Consider the following 17,124-nt stretch of genomic DNA (forward strand, 5'->3'; position numbering starts at 1 on the left):
TGGTGAAGTTGATCTGTGGGATTCATAATCATGAATTGGCGAAGTCCTTAGTTGGACATCCATACGCCGGGCGATTGACTAAGGAAGAAAAGAAAATTATTGCTGATATGACAAAGTCGATGGTGAAACCGAAAAACATCTTGCTAACGTTGAAGGAACACAATGCCGACAGTTACACCACGATAAAGCAAATTTACAATGCAAGAAGTGCATATCGTTCTTCAATAAGAGGAGCTGATACCGAAATGCAGCATCTGATGAAGCTTCTCGAACGTGATCAATACATTCATTGGCATAGATTGAAGGATGAAGTTGTGGTGCGTGATCTGTTTTGGTGTCACCCAGATGCAGTAAAGTTATGCAATGCATGTCATCTAGTGTTTTTTATAGACAGTACCTACAAAACAAACAGGTACAGACTCCCACTACTTGACTTTGTTGGAGTGACACCAACGGCGATGACATTCTCTGCTGGGTTTGCATATCTGGAGGCTGAGCGTGTTAATAATATTGTATGGGCTTTGGAACGATTTCGAGGCCTATTTTTAAGACACGATCGCCTCCCTCTTGTTATTGTCACTGACAGAGACCTAGCACTGATGAATGCAGTGAAAACTGTGTTTCCCGAGTCTACTAATTTGTTGTGCAGGTTTCATATCGATAAGAATGTGAAGGCGAAGTGCAAATCTTTAATCGGGGAAAAAAATGCGTGGGACTATGTAATGGATAACTGGGGTACTTTGGTTGATTGTCCGTCCGAATACGAGTTTCATGAGTCATATCAGAAGTTTCAAGTTGCTTGTTCGCCTTGGCCGATGTTCGTTGACTATGTTAACGACACATGGATTATCCCCCACAAGGAAAAATTTATTACAGCATGGACGAATAAGGTCATGCACCTAGGCAACACAACAACAAACAGGTATTAACAACTGATTTTATTTGTTAGTAACGATTAATATTAAATGGTATTTAATTGTTGTATATTTTCATGTTTGTTGTGTATTTTAAATGTAGGGTTGAATCAGCTCATTGGGCTCTCAAAAGAGTACTACAAAATAGCGTTGGAGACCTATGTAGTGTTTGGGATGCCATGAACAACATGATCACGCTGCAACACGTCGAAATTAAAGCATCCTTTGAAACCAGTACGCATGTGGTTGGCCATGTATATAAAAAAACCTTATATAAGAGACTTCTTGGGATGGTTTCGAGGGATGCTTTAAATCAGATTGCTTCTGAGATTGACCGTCTACGTTATCTCGGCAACAATCTCTCTTCTTGTGGTTGTGTGATGAGAAGCACGCACGGGCTTCCTTGTGCATGTGAGCTTTCTAGGTATACTGCTAGCAGCATCCCATTGGAGTCAGTCCATCTTTTTTGGAGGAGACTTTGCTTTTCAGACCAAGGGTTATGTGAGACGGAAGTCACCATCAAGGAAGAAATAGAGGTCATATCTAAAAGGTTTGATGAACTTGATGTGGCTGGCAAAGTAAATCTGAAGAGTAAACTTCGAGAAATCGCATACCCTGATCATAACTCTATGTGCCCTCCTCCATCAAAGGTGAACACTAAAGGTGCACCGAAGAAACCGATGAAAAGAAGTCAAACATCCACAAAGCGTGATCCGTCTTACTGGGAGTATGTTGATGCTTTTCATTCTGTTCAAAGCAGCAACTCTCCAGTGAAACGAAGTGCATCATGTTCTCAACCGCGTCAGCCAACAAGGATCATCCCGATGTTGGATCAATTTGCGTCATTCTTTCAAGGTTTCATTCGTGACGTTGTGGATGTGAAAGCGGACGGTAACTGTGGATATCGGTCCATTGGCGCTTTATTAGGTATGGGGGAAGATTCGTGGCCGTTAGTGCGTAATGAATTGCTTAAAGAACTTGGCAGGTGGTCGCATGAGTACATGAACCTCTTCGGTGGCACAGAGAGATTTGAACAATTAAAGTTGTCCCTACTTGTTGATGGATTTTCAAAGGTATGTTTTTAGGTTAATTTTTTTTAATAACAATGTTTAAATAACTTACATGTGTATGTTTGGTTCATTCAGGTTAGTGTGGACAAGTGGATGGATATAACAGACATGGGATATGTGATTGCTTCACGGTATAACGTAATCCTTGTATCGTTGTCCCAACAACAAAGCATGACATTTTTCCCTCTTAGAAGTCAACCACCACCTGACTCTTCTGGCCACCGCATCATATGTGTCGGTCACGTGTTTGGAAATCATTTTGTTCAGGTACATTGAATATAGTTAGTGTAACAATTATGCAATGACTTCGCTTGTTCGTTTGGCACGGTCAGCGCATGATATAATGTTTGTTCATGTACAACAGGTTTATTTGAAAGACCATTGTCCGTTGCCGCCCCCAGCGCTGTTGTGGTCAACCAATTGTTATTCTCAGGCAAAGCAATGGGCAATTCCATATATTAGTAGAATGCAGGAATACACAAGCTTGATGTCATTCAAAACACACTATGTAGACCTAAATGAAGACTAAACATTCATTGTTTATTTATTTGTATTCATTATGCGATATAATTCGTTGTAACCCGTCACTAACCAATTAATATTATCAACTACTCGTTTGGTTAAGCAAGGAAATTGTTGGTCCAACAAAAATCATTTACGCGTACAACATACATCATTGTCATAATTGACAAAAAATAATGACATGCATGCGTGTTACAGTTTGAGCGTGACAACACATTGTATACAATATCGAATTGGGACATGAAGTTAGATTATCTTTTTTTATTATCATTAATTAAAACTGTATATCTCATGTGAAATTAAGGAGTATAATTGTTATAATTTTCGTATTGTATACAATATCTTGAGCTGCCCAAGGCCACGCCCGCCACCTCCCCACACATAGCTTTTTCACATCAAACATTTCATCATGGTAAGATAGTACAACAGAAGTTTCATGGTTTACCTGTAAGAAAATTGGCACGTAAATGGAAATGGTTTTTCATCTATTTCGTAGAAAGAGCTCCAACCCATGAGTGACTGAGACTCCATGATTATGCTTCACACAGGAAGATATGTATAACGATGCTGAAGTAGTAGTGAAGAAGGATTGGAGTAAGTCCTTTCCTTGATGAAACAGTAGTAGAACGTGGGAATATGAAAGGAAGTGTTGGCAACATATATGAATATACGATATGATGAGAGTGAATCATTTGTAACTAAAGGTGGCTATTAATTGTTTGGAGAATGTGCGCGCCGCCTTCTATGCGTTTTAATGGTGACGATGAGTATGCTTGTGAGAGTTACAAGATCAATTTAATTACTAGGATTAGGATATATCCAAGGTGGTTGTGCTCAATCTCAGCCATTGGATTAAACAAAATTAACTCCCTTTTTTTTTATTCTCTCGTGCGGTAACCATGCATGCATGGTCAGGAGGAGGTCCAGTCTTATGAAGATTACTGTATTTATCTGAGGTTGATCAATATACTATAGCCATAGAAGATTAATTAGCATGCCTAGTTATCGCTCTTTCCCAATCAAATTTGTAGAAAGTGACTACGAATTGATAATTGATAGGAACATTTCCCGAACTTAATTAATTATCAAGGGGAATAAGAATATTCCAAGTTTGAACTTTAATGAACTCTCTTGCTTCTTTAATGAATAGGTTTTGAAGATTGTGATCGTGGAGCTTCTGTGCATTTGGAAAAAAAAATCCCAAACATGGGTACTTGAACATGGAAAAAGGGTTCATTTCCTATTTTTTTCGATTTTGAGGCTTTGTTTTGACGTGTTAGTTGACGGAACTGGGGAACAGGACTATTTTTTTTGGATTCTTTGACGTCCAAACATGAGAACTGGGGAACGGGACTATTTCCTGATTTATTAATTATTTTAAAAACTTTTATTTTTTATGTAATTCTTACAAACAAAACTCATGATTCTAGGTTCCCTTTTTTTAAAAATAAATTTAAAACAACCGTAAACTTTGCTTAAGGACCACAAACAATCGGAATAACAAACTATATTATAAAATAATAAACTGTGCAAAACACGCCAACTATATTAAACAAAAACTGTAATAATTACAAATATTCATGTCAACTACAACACAACAATATAAATACAATGATCAATGGTCCGTGCGGCGTCTCTGACGAGCCCTGACCGTCCCATCAGCACTGGGTCCCCCTCTCGCGATCGTCAGGCAGTCCTGCATAATGTCATATAACTCTGTGCCTGCAGTGACTATCCTAAGGTTGAGCACACGCTCCAACCTCTGTGCAATCGCCTCATATCCCTCGTAATCATCCTGTCAAAGTCAGTAAAAACATTTATTATGAAATTCAAAATAAACAACAACTCATAAAACATTAAACGCGCAAATAATCTTACCACATATGGAGGGGGGTCAAATGCCACTGGAACCTGGGGGCTGGGCGGCTGTATGTAGTCCTCAGGGTCTGCAGCTGGTGCATCCCTCTGCTGGTCAGCTGCCTGGGTCGGTGTCATGAAAGGGTGAGATATGCGGAAAAACCACTCAATGTAATCCGCAGATACCTGCCCAGGCACTAAACAAGGCTGACCCGCAGGTAGTAAGTGATCCGCAAACTCCATCCACCTGTCATCTATCTGCTCCTGTGACAATCGTGCACTAACAGGCGGCGGAGGGATGCTCTGGATGTAACCGAACTGGCGTACCACCCTCTCCGGTCGAACTGCGACGATCATAGGACCCCATCTGAGCTGACCCTGGAACGATGAAATCTCCTGAAACGCCCTAACACCCCGATGCTCCGTGTACGGCAACCAGGACACATCTGTGACGGTCAAACCATCACAACGTGCCCTGTAGGGTGCTCCTGTGATGCCCTTCATGTGCGCCTTCGACGTCAACCACCGGGAAGCACGTGGGGACGTCTCCTGGTATGTGTCGTCAGTCACGCACTGATGCACACTAGGGAAGTGCTCATAGATCCAGCACTACACAATAATTGAGGTTAACATAACATAAAAACATGTTTAAATCATAATCGAACCTAACATATTAATAAACACAAAATTTACCTGAAATAGCGTCAAGTACCCCGCAAGCTGTCGGGTGGTGGTCCTACAAGCCTCATCTAACTGGTCGTACATATGAACCAGCGCGGCAACCCCCCAAGCGTAACCACCACTATGAGCGAGGTCCCGGAAAGCGTCAAGGTGGACCACATGCACGTATGTTGCACTCTTATTAGCAAAAAGAGTGCAATCGACAAGGTGCAGCAAATAAGCGCGAGCTGCGACAATCCACCGCCGGGCCTGACATCTGGTCTCATAAATGTCACGAACCCATCCTAATCGTACATATGCTCCACGTGTGAGCGCTGTCTCGGCTCTGGCCTCCTCCGCAGACACTTCCAGCAACTCTGTGAGCAAGAATCTGGCCTCCTCCGTAGAAAGAGCGTGGAAACTGTGCAAGGCGCCAGTGATGGGCAAATGTAGAATGGACGACACATCATCCAATGTGATCGTCAGCTCTCCTACTGGAAGGTGGAAGGTGCTAGTCTCACTGTGCCACCTCTCCACAAATGCGGATATAAGTCCAGGATCGCCAGTAATAACTGAACAATCTATCAGTGGACTTAATCCTGTGGCAGCCACCAGGCCTTCAATCTCAGGCACTGGCCTCCCAATCAGTGTCAGCTTCCTCCCATGTGACACTAACTTCAAATCAGGACGTTCCTGATTTGAAGTACAAATTATACAATTATTAAAAAAAAATTAATCATAAACAAATAAATAAACAATGACAAATAATTAACAAATTAAAATACCTGTCCACTCCACACGGCATGTGCAACATGCTCGGCAAATGATGTGAGCACTGACGGGTCACGTGGACCACCAGGGAATCCCTCTGCAGCATCATTACCATCTGACCCCTCACCACTATCAGCACCCTGTGCGTCCGCACGCATCTCAGGTGCCTCCGTAGGCTGCTCAGGGACATCATCAGTCATGTCAGCGACGTCCTCAGCCATATCACGTCCCTCCGTAGTCATCTGATGAACGCGTAGCCTACGGGCTGAGGCAGTAGGCCTACGCCTCTCGGGAACATCGCCAGCATCCTCGCCAGCAGCTCTATCTCTGCCTACAAATCTACCTATGGCACGACCTAAACCTCGTGTTCTGGCCATGATCTGTAAATCATGTCGAACACGTTTTTTTTTCGGTCAAAATATACACAATTTTCTTTATAAAAAATCAACTTTATTTATAAACAAATAAGACTAACTTAAATCAAATCATTTTCACACATACACGACCTAATTTTAAAAAAAAAAATTAAACAACTTCATTTATATAAAAAAACAACTAATGTAAAATAAAATTATTAATAAACATGCACAACTTAATTTTTTTTTTAAAAAAATAAACAACTTCATTTATATAAAAAAAAACAACTAATGTAAAATAAAATTATTAATAAACATGCACAACTTAATTTTTTTTTAAAAAAATTAAACAACTTCATTTATAAAAAAAAAAAACACAACTAATATAAAAATAATTCATTACTAAACATCCACAACTTAAATTTTTAAAAAAATTAAACAACTAATGTAAAAAAAAAATTATTTAGTAAACATCCACAATTTTTTTAGTAAATAAAATACTTCATTTATAATAAAATAAACTAATTAATTATAAAAAATTAGTATTTTTATAAAACTTCCAAAACACACAACTTTAATTATAAAAATAGACAACTTCATTTTTAAAGAAAAAACACTAATTTAAAAAAAACAATAAACAAAAACAAACACAACTACTTTTATAAAAAAAAATTAATTTACAAATTAATATTTAGTAAAAATACACAATTTAAATTATAAAAAAAATATGACATCAAAAACCCAAACTTCATTTTTCATAAAATCTAAAAAACAAAATAACCAAAATAAATAAAATAATTCATTTAAAAAAAACAAAACAATTTCTGTTTAAAAAATTTTTTAAAAAAAAACACAAAAAAAAAACAAAAAAACCACTTCCGGAAGAAGTGGTTCTTCCGGAAACACTCCGGAAGAAGGGTTCTTCCGGAAAGGTCTTCCGGAAGTTTGAAACTTCTTCCGGAAGTGCGAGTCTTCCGGAATTCTTCCGGATGAACCACTTCTTCCGGAAATTCCCGGAAGACGTTTTCCGGAAGTCTTCCGGAAGAAGTGTTCTTCCGGAAGACGTTTGGTTACTTCCGGAAGAACACTTCTTCCGGAAACTTTCCGGAAAACGTTCTTCCGGAACTTCCGGAAGAACCCCTAAGGGGTCTTCCGGAAGACTCCTCCGTCAGCGATTTCCGCCATTTTTTCCGGCGTCCTCTCGTCTTCTCCCCTCTCGTCTTCTACCCTAGGTTTCGTCTTCTAACCTAACGTTACACTAACCTACCCTAATGTAGTGCATAACAAAACCAAAGCTAAGAAGAAGGCCACCTACCTCGAAAGCAAATGGGTCCAAGGGCTGTCGGAGAAGCTCGCGGAGGGCTGTCGGAGAAGCTCGCGGAGAAGAAGCTTGTCGGGGAAGAGAGAAGAGAAGAAGCTTTTTGCGGAAGAGACACAGTGAGAAAAAGAGAGAATGCTTCCGGGAAGAAAAAAAATGCTTTTTATATTTTTAACTGAAGGGCAAAATTGACCTTTCATTGAATTGCTGGGTGCACCAGCAATATTGCTGGGTGCACCTAGCATATCCCCAATTTGACCCATAATTGTGCTTTCCAATTTTTGTAAACTTTGGCCTTTTTTTTCTGAATTGTAAACTTTCGCCTTATCCTAAACAGTTTTTATTTTTAGATGTGATTACTGATTATCAACACGAAATAAATAAAATAAAATAGTTTTTTTAAGAAAAATTGTATATTTGTATTATATTGAAGACACAATATACTTACTTTTATTGGATATAAAGATTAACTCGCTAAGAAATTAACAATCATAAAGTTTGTTAAAAACTATGATGTTTAATTTTCTTGAATAAGAGTGTTTCCATTTACCTGTGTTATTATATACATTATTTTTTTAAAATCTTTCTCGACCATCTCAATTTATGCTTTTTTTTTTATCTTCATTCATATATTTAAATTTCACAATTGTTTATCTCTTTCAATTTATCATATTTATCCTTATTTTAAATTTGATTTTAAAAATTTTGAAATAAATTATCCATGATAAAAAATAACCTTATTTTACAATATAATTTGTTTATTTTAAATATAAAATATAATTTATAAGTTAAAAATATTTATTTATTACAAATTTTAATTATAGTATATTCATATATTAAAATATATTTATTTATTACAAACTTGTTACAGAAAAATATTTAGGCTTATATTCTAAATGTATAATAAATTTTTTTGAGACATCAGAATTACATAATCATAAAATTGTTTGGACTAAAAATAAGATTAAGTCTAAATTCTTACCATATAAAGTATTATTGTGGGACACTCTTATCTTTTTATCCTCCTCTCGAACTCAATTATAGTCCGCTCAATAATTCTAACCACGGAAATATTATTTCGGAGTTTGACAACAAAATATGTGCATTATTGACGAAAGAGGGCGAATGTGTACACTACACACGGCAATCTATAATTTATCCCAAACCTAATGATGATAATTTTTTTAATAAAAACTAAAATTGTTAAATTTGATTTATGGATAATTTATTTCCAAATTTAATGACGAAAAACAATCAATAAAAGAAGTTATAAATAAATAAATAAAAGAATAATATTTTATATTTTCTTTATGGTAATTTATATTTAATAGACTACAGCGAATCGTCAATTTAGTCTTCAAAATGCAATAGTTGGCCAATTTGGTCTCTCAGATTAATAAAATAGTGAAAAAAATTCTAAAATTATAATTTATAAATTAATTTAGTTTTCAAAATTGTAATAATCAATCAAATTGGTCTTTGAATTTAAAAAAGAAGTTGACAAAATGACCATTGAAAACGTAAATCATTAATTAGAGTAGTTAAGGAAAAATGATCATGTACCTATTTTGTAAAAAAATTATACAATCGCTCAATTACAATTTATGCATAATAAATTTATTAATTTTTAAAATAGTTATTCTAAAATAATTTAAATAATAATTTGTCAAATTAGATCAGAATATCAATATATACACATTAAACTGTTTAGTTAACACATTTAGCCTAATATCATTGAAAGGAAAATTGATGGATAATTCAATTTCAAATGGCAAGTGAGACAAAAGAAAAAAAATGTAGATGAATTTGTGTGTATTTTGTTTTGGGCATTTGGAAAGCAATGAAGAAGGACACGAAATTAAAGTGAGAGAGAGTTTGTGGGACCTATATACTGCAGGCAGCATCAATCTTCTCACCTTTTTTTCCATACATATCTGGGTTCCTTCCTCCTAATAATGATTAATTAATTTCAAGTATAAGTAAGTAACTAAACAAAAGGGATAAGAGCAAGGTCCAAAAATGAGCAGCATGAAGGTAGCGAAAGGGCGTATCCTGGTTGGTAAATACGAGTTGGGAAAAACAATTGGAGAGGGAAGCTTTGCCAAGGTGAAGTTCGCCAGGAACGTCCAGAACGGTAACTATGTCGCCATCAAAATCCTCGACCGTAAACATGTCCTCCGCCTCAACATGATGGAACAGCTCATGAAAGAAATATCAACCATGAAGTTAATCAATCACCCCAACGTTGTTAGAATACTTGAGGTACCAAACCATGTGCCTTCCTCACTAAACTTTTGCTTAATTACACCTAGTCATAACTTTTTTATTATTAGATCAAGTGAAGTCTCATATTGAATAGAAATGTAAAAAATAAATACGATATGAATGAAGAGAAAACTTTAAATTTTAAGATTTTGAATTAAAATATGATGTCAAATTTATTTATAATTTATTAATGAATCTTCTTTAAAATAAGTTTAATTATCAAGATTAATGGAAATAATTCAATTGATTGAAAAATATATATATGTTATTATAAATTTTTTGTTATTTATTTTTTATTTCTACAAGTAAAAAAAATACTTCACCTATCTTAAACTTTTACCAAATTTTTAATTAGGCCCTTGAATATATATATATATATATATATATATATTTATATATATATATATATATATAATTAAGTCCTTGAACTTTTTAATTAAGTCCATGTAATATCTTATTAAAAGATAAATACAAGTTCAAGAACCTACTTGAAAGAAAAGAAAAAAACTTTGGAAACCTATTTAAAAATGACAAATAGTTCAGGTATTTAATTAAAAAATTATAAAACTCTGCATGTCAGTATTTTCATCCCCAGATTCTAAATTGGTTGAAGAAGCTAAGAATACCAAGTTTTGAAGTAGTGAGAATACTGATTTGAAAAGGTAAGAATAGTAGTATGTAAATGCTGATATTTTTTAATTTGGTCTATGAATTATTTGTCATTTTTAAATAAATTCCTGAAGTATTTTTTTTTTTTGTCAATTAGATACTTAAACTTATATTTATGTTTTAATTGGATCTATGTTGGGTAGCTGATGAACACTTGAACCTAATTAAAAAATACAAATCTCGGACCCAATTGAAGGAAAGATAAAAGTTTAAGAATCTAATTGAGAATTTAGTAAAATTTTATGGGCATGGAGAATAATTAAACCTTTTAAAACATAATTTTATGATGAATAATGATTTATGGATACTGAAACAACTTTTACTTATTTGATAATCAAATTAATTTTAAAAATGTTGGCATGTGAAGTAAGTTACTTTCGAGTGATGTCAATATGTGGATATCACAATATAGTTATAAGAAATGTTATTGATTGATTTTTTTATTTATAAAAATTTAAGACAATATTAGATAATTTACTGAGTTAAATCTCCTTTGCGCAACTATTTTTTTATTACGCTGTTATTTAATAAATTTTATATAGACGTTGCTAAAATGGGAATGGGCTCATATTTTTCTTATGGTAAGACCAATCAAATTTACCTAAACAAAATGTGGTGAAAAAATAAGACCATTAAAGTTGGTTTAGTGGTGAACATTTGGGATAGTTTATACAGGATCTTGATTCAAACCTTATTGCTACCCTTATACACAAAAAAAAATAAAAATTGTGTAAACATATAGATTACTTGTATAATAATTATATACTATATTACTATAATGTTGAACTAGTTAATATTTAGTTACCATGCATTTAATAAGCTTAATTTTTTTTTTCAGTTTTCAGTGGGTTCAATGAGAGGAAAATAAAAAGGGGGAGAAGATTTATTTTAGTTTTGGCTTGTTTAATGAGTTAAAAAATTGGAGGAAGGAAGGGAAAATGAAGGAACTAAAAATCTCTTCCTTTTTTATTTGAATCCTTCCTCATATTGGGAAAATTTGAAGAGAAAAATAATTAATTTATAATTTTTAGATGGTAGAAACTAATTATCCCATGATGAAAAATGTTGAATGCACATTCTACTTTTGAGATTTATGAGTGAAAAGAAAAGAAAGATAAAGAAGGAGAAAAAGAAGTAATTAATGTGCAATATAATGTGATGAGAAATAAAGATTAAAAAATAAAGTAAAAATAAAATAGAAAAGAAAGTAAAATACTACAACATAACTCTTCTAAGATATTGTTTGACTTGTATTTCTTTCATTATTATTTATAAGGGTAGAACAGTATATAATTATTATTATTTTTTTGTCATCCCCTATCCATATCCAAACCAAACAAGTCTCCTTTATTAACACCAATTCAGTCTTCCGTTAAACCAAACACAGGGTCAAATCAGCATATGGATTTGGACAATATGATACGAAAACTGTTAGATCCATATAAATCAAGAACACATACATATACCTCATAAACATCACAGAGATAACAAAAGGGGAAAAGTGAAAGTTAGGTTGATGTAATAGAAAAGAAGAAATAACAAGAAAATTTGAGTTATAAAAAAATATTGTAGAAAGTATGTATAAGAATAGAAGATTGAGGTGATTTTTTTTATTTATTCCTTTCTATGACAGAGTGACACACGATAGTATGTCTGTGAAGTATCCGTCTTCTCTTCTCCTAATCCTAAAGATATATATCATAGGATCCTGCTTCTCTAAAGTATACTCGGTTTAGCGAGTAAGTTAAGTATATCTAGATTTTGTTACCATGGGTATAATAAATGCATGCCTAAGTGAAGTCATCATTATATTAAAATAAGCCTAGATTATATATCAGCGACAAATTATGGATATAATGTAACTAATGATTTATTATTCTTTGAATCCGTTGCATTCACTATATTCAGTCAATATATGTCCTCTATTAAAGGATAGGTGTTGGCAAGCAAAACAAAGATTTACATTGTTCTGGAGTTTGTTGATGGGGGAGAACTATTTGACAAAATTGTAAGTCTGATTTACCTTTCTAATACACACATAAAATATATTCCTCTTACACTACATATTAGTCTTTTTATTTAGTTTTATCAATATTCTACACAGACAATCTTGCATCTGAGTACATACAATTCTTGGATTGCTTCTTTGATTTATAGGCTGCAAATGGAAGACTTAAAGAAGATGAAGCAAGAAATTATTTCCAACAGCTTATTAATGCTGTTGATTACTGCCATAGTAGAGGCGTGTATCACAGAGATTTGAAGGTCTTTCAACTTCCTTAATCTTTTCTCCCCAGCACCATAACTTTTAAATTTGATTGATAGGCTAATCAGGTTTCATTATTTTATAGTCATCTTCAATGTATTTTGCAGCCTGAGAATCTTCTAGACTCAAATGGTGTCCTTAAAGTTTCAGATTTTGGTTTGAGTACATACTCACAGAAAGTAAGATGATTCCAGCCATGCTGGATTGTTACAGGTTTCATGTTATTTGATTTTTGATTTAGACACTGTGCAGTTGCCTAAGGTTAAAATTTAGCTGATATAAAAAAAAAAATTCTTTAATCTTTATGGCATCTCACTAAAATTATTCGGGAGTATCAGACAACCCATAAATGATAGTTTGTTTCTCTTTGAATATACATACATCTCATGATTCGTTTTAGATCATATTTGCTTGCAGCTAATTAACTTAACATAGTGTTACAAGGTTAATTAATTAACTTAACATAGTGTTACAAGGTTAATTTCATAGTCATCTAGACTTGATTTTGGATAGTATCTTAGATGGTATTTCATTTTTAAGTTTTCAAGTTTTGATATTAAGACAACTATTTTTGTTACAAAGCTCTTTGTTGCTATGGAAATGTCTGATCTTACTTTTTCACTTGAGTTATCTACTCTAGGGGCGATTCATTTGCATATAACTTTGGGAATCACATTTTTCAAATTCTTACATAATGCAGGAGGATGAACTGCTCCACACTGCATGTGGAACCCCAAATTATGTTGCACCTGAGGTACCTACTTTAGGTCCTAGCCTTGACATGGTGAATGACATTGTAAACTACATTAGTCTTTAGTCCCTCAAACTTGCAATAAATGGTGCTTTGTGTGCCATTTGAATCAGGTGCTTAATGATAGAGGTTATGTTGGTTCTACATCTGATATTTGGTCTTGTGGAGTCATTCTCTTTGTACTTATGGCTGGGTACTTGCCTTTTGATGAACCAACTCATATGGCTCTGTACAAAAAAGTGAGTTATTTTAGATTATCATTACCCATGAAAACAAAAAGTTGCGTTTTTCATCAATTTTTATGGAAGTGAAAATCTGTAAATACAATTATATTTCAGATTGGCAGGGCAGAATTCTCTTGTCCATCATGGTTTTCGCCACAGGCAAAGAAATTGCTAAAACACATTCTTGACCCAAACCCTCTAACGGTGTGTTTTGAATGTTTGCTTGAATTGTTGACCATTTCTACTTGCTAATTCCTATTGGGCCTTACTATTGTATTTTTCGAATTCTGTTTGTTGCTATTTGTTATACTTTTAATCCGGTGATTTACACTTCAAGATCTTTTTTTTTTTTGCAGAGGATAAAAATTCCTGAGCTCTTAGAAGATGAATGGTTCAAAAAAGGATACAAGCCAACATCCTTCACTGAGGAAGAGGATCTAAATGTAGATGATGTAGTCGTTGCTTTCAATGAGTCTAATGTACTGATTTTTAGGCAATATTTGTATTCAACTTCTTTCATCAGTTGCAGGAAATTCTGTTGTTTATTCATTCACTTTGATTTATAGGAAAATCTAGTGACAGAGAGAAAAGAGAAACCCGTCTCCATGAATGCTTTTGAGCTCATTTGTAGGTCACAAAGTTTCAATCTTGACAGTTTGTTTGAGAAGCAAACGGTATGTGAAAATGATCCTGTGCTTTGACCAGGTTAACGTTTTCATGCACTTCTTAGTTTTTTTTTTTTTTTTAAAATGTTTTTGGTTATATCGCAAGTCGTCAACTCCCGTGGATATTGACTTACCACCTGCAATAATTTGTGGACTATAATATTTGGATCAATAATTTTTAATCAGATTCAAATTTAAGCTAGTAATTTGTTCATTTTGTCAAGTGGACAATAAAATGTTGATATTTATATTTATTACTTCTGGTTGATGCCTGGTGTCTCTGTTTTATGTCAACTCAATACTGTAGGGTCAAGTAAAGCAAGAAACAAGTTTTACTTCACAGTGCCCTGCAAATGAAATTATGTTTAAAATCGAGGAAGCAGCCAAGCCACTGGGCTTTAATGTACACAAGCGAAATTATAAGGTAACAATGTATCTCTTCAATTTTACTATGCATTGCACATTGGTATGCATTGTTTATTTCCTGTTGTGACCTACTTTGTACTGCTGTAGAGGGTAGAGTATTGTAACTTACAAAGATTTAAATACTGCAGATGAAGTTGCAAGGTGACAAGAGTGGGAGGAAGGGTCACCTTTCAGTGGCTACTGAGGTACTGAGATATTTGCTTAGGATAATAGGCTTTTTTTTTTTCATGGTCACATGATAATTTTTCTATCCCTTTTTTCTTGTCTCTAATTAAATAATGGCACCTCAATACAAAAATTGATTCTCTCTCTTAAAGTGGCAATAGCTTATTTCATTTTGATGAGTTGTCAACATTCAATTAAGGAAATAGGAAATGGGACCAGCAAATGGGATAAAATATCTGAATCCACAGTCACAAGACCACAAATTGGTTGTGAATAATTCCAATTTTATTTACCTAAGGCATCTAATTTCAGAGATATTGGTCATTTAAGGTTTGACATACTTGACAGGACTCGAATCTAGCTTACAAGTGAATGGAATTTATATGACAAACAGGAGATTTGAATGCTTGACACTTTTTGCAACAATTATTTGATCAACTTGATGGATTCAATTAATGCATTGTCTCGAGGCAAGGACTTTTGCCTAACCATAGGATCTTGACTCTATAATATCTAAATAAAACGTAGAACATAAATTTCATGCATATGTATGTAAATTGGAATCTTTTATTGAAAATTGACATTGTCAAAAGAAGACATGATGGAATAGAATTTTGTTGGTGTCTTTCCAATGGGACCTTGCCTGGAATTGATTGTCTTTGGCTTCAGGTTTTTGAAGTGGCGCCATCCGTGCATATGGTGGAGCTGCGAAAGACAGGGGGTGATACATTAGAGTTTCATAAGGCATGTGAAAATTCCTTGTCTTTGCTTTTGATCCAGAAATACAAGAGTCATATCAGGAAATCTGCAACCCAGATTTAATTCATTTGGGATTCTTACTACTGCTCGACTTAGATCTTTTGCAAAGCCTTTTTCCTATCACTTTTCTCTGGTTGAACCCTTAAGTTCTACTTTTTCTGTTTGTTTTCTCTTAACAAATAAAAACTTCTTGAATGCTACCCTATCTTTGGTTTATATGCAGTTCTACAAAATATTCTCATCAGGGTTGCAAGACATAGTGTGGCATGATACTGAAGGAAAAAAAAATATGAAGAATTAAGGTATCGCCTATTCCTATATTTCCCCTTACCTATATGCCACATGTATCCTATGAAAGAGAACGTTTTGATCATGTACCATTTTGTCCACAGCAACCTCTAGGGAAAGCAATCATCATATTCATAGGGTTACGCCTTCAATGATTCGTTTGATTAATTCATAAATCGGGTTATTGTTCTGTTTCTACTTCTAGTGCCATTCCCTTATTGTGGTTCGTGGAGTTCCCATGCTTTGCTAAATCTGGAACTTTGGATGTGTCTGGTTGGATGTTCGATATGAAAGAGAGAAAAATAGATCCCTTATTGGTGCTTTATCTTTGACGCTGTATTCTTAATTTTTTTTTTACTACCGTATTCAGTATAGACGTAGTAAATATATATAAATGGGGGAAAATAGTATAAGTGAGTAGGCATTGGAGTGTGGTATAATACTTGTACTCTTCAAATATTTCATTCCCTTATGTGTTCATTACTTCTATTTATACTTATTTCTTGCATGCTTGTGGCTTGATCACCCATTTGTATGTAAAGTTAGGATTTTTAGTATTGGGAAGTATTTTAAAACCTTAGAACTTGATAGAACAGACTAGAAAATTATATGTCTAGGGACAGAGTGCAGTGATTTAGTTTATATTATGTTGTAATCTTAATGCAACTCGTTTAAACTAAGTTTGTTGAGGGATCAAGGACGAAGTTTAAATAGAGTTAGACCCATTCACTCGAGGGATCTTTATTTGGGTAGTTGTTTTCAGCATAAGAAAATTTGTCCTTATAAAATAAGTTTTCATTAAAAGTGACATTCTTGCTTTTGATAACTTACTTGTTTTAGTCATCCCAAAACCTGTAGCCATACATGTCAGATCCGTAATCAATAAAATAACACTTCCTCGCCTTCGGATCCAATTTATCTCTACTATTAAAGCTTATCAGTATATATGAAACACCCCCAAAAATTCTCAAATGTGAAAGTTTTACCTTCTTTCCTGACCATACTTCTTTGGGAAGCTGATAATTCAAAGGAACTGATGGTCCTCTTTTGATGAGATATGTTGTTGTGTTTATTGCTTCTGCCCAGAATGTTTTAGGCAAGCCAGATTGGATCCACAAACACCCCGCTCTCTTGTTCAAGGTTCTATTCATCCTTTCTACAACACCATTTTGCTCAGG

The 17,124-nt window shown here is 34.3% G+C and overlaps 1 protein-coding gene across 5 annotated transcripts; it reads left to right on the forward strand.

Annotated features, from left to right (window-relative positions):
- The first annotated feature begins 9,364 nt into the window (after positions 1-9,364).
- LOC114407830 (CBL-interacting serine/threonine-protein kinase 9-like) lies at positions 9,365-16,471 on the forward strand. Of its 5 annotated transcripts, none has more exons than XR_003665684.1 (14): positions 9,367-9,730; positions 12,339-12,410; positions 12,560-12,667; positions 12,776-12,847; positions 13,369-13,422; positions 13,533-13,658; positions 13,758-13,847; positions 14,000-14,122; positions 14,210-14,317; positions 14,616-14,732; positions 14,863-14,919; positions 15,569-15,791; positions 15,882-15,960; positions 16,051-16,471. XR_003665684.1 is itself a non-coding variant. In XM_028371090.1 (14 exons), the coding sequence occupies exons 1-13, from the start codon at positions 9,488-9,490 to the stop codon at positions 15,957-15,959; spliced, it is 1,323 nt and encodes a 440-aa protein (XP_028226891.1). In that variant the 5' UTR covers positions 9,370-9,487; the 3' UTR covers position 15,960; positions 16,051-16,471. The 5 variants fall into 5 exon arrangements, 3 of the variants coding, with proteins under 3 accessions (XP_028226893.1, XP_028226894.1, XP_028226891.1); XM_028371090.1 differs by having other exon boundaries at positions 9,370-9,730; positions 15,569-15,643; XM_028371092.1 differs by lacking the exon at positions 13,758-13,847 and having other exon boundaries at positions 9,365-9,730; positions 15,569-15,643.
- Positions 16,472-17,124: the final 653 nt, after the last annotated feature.

Source organism: Glycine soja, chromosome 3 (assembly GCF_004193775.1).
Source record: "Glycine soja cultivar W05 chromosome 3, ASM419377v2, whole genome shotgun sequence".
NCBI lineage: Eukaryota > Viridiplantae > Streptophyta > Magnoliopsida > Fabales > Fabaceae > Glycine > Glycine soja.

Bases quoted from the DNA above. Each gene is read 5' to 3' on its own strand.
- LOC114407830 (XM_028371090.1), top strand. From the start codon at position 9,488: ATGAGCAGCATGAAGGTAGCGAAAGGGCGTATCCTGGTTGGTAAATAC. The intron at 14,920-15,568 runs GTACTGAGATAT...CTTTGGCTTCAG, and splicing joins ACCTTTCAGTGGCTACTGAG to GTTTTTGAAGTGGCGCCATC. The intron at 15,644-15,881 runs GCATGTGAAAAT...GTTTATATGCAG, and splicing joins ATACATTAGAGTTTCATAAG to TTCTACAAAATATTCTCATC.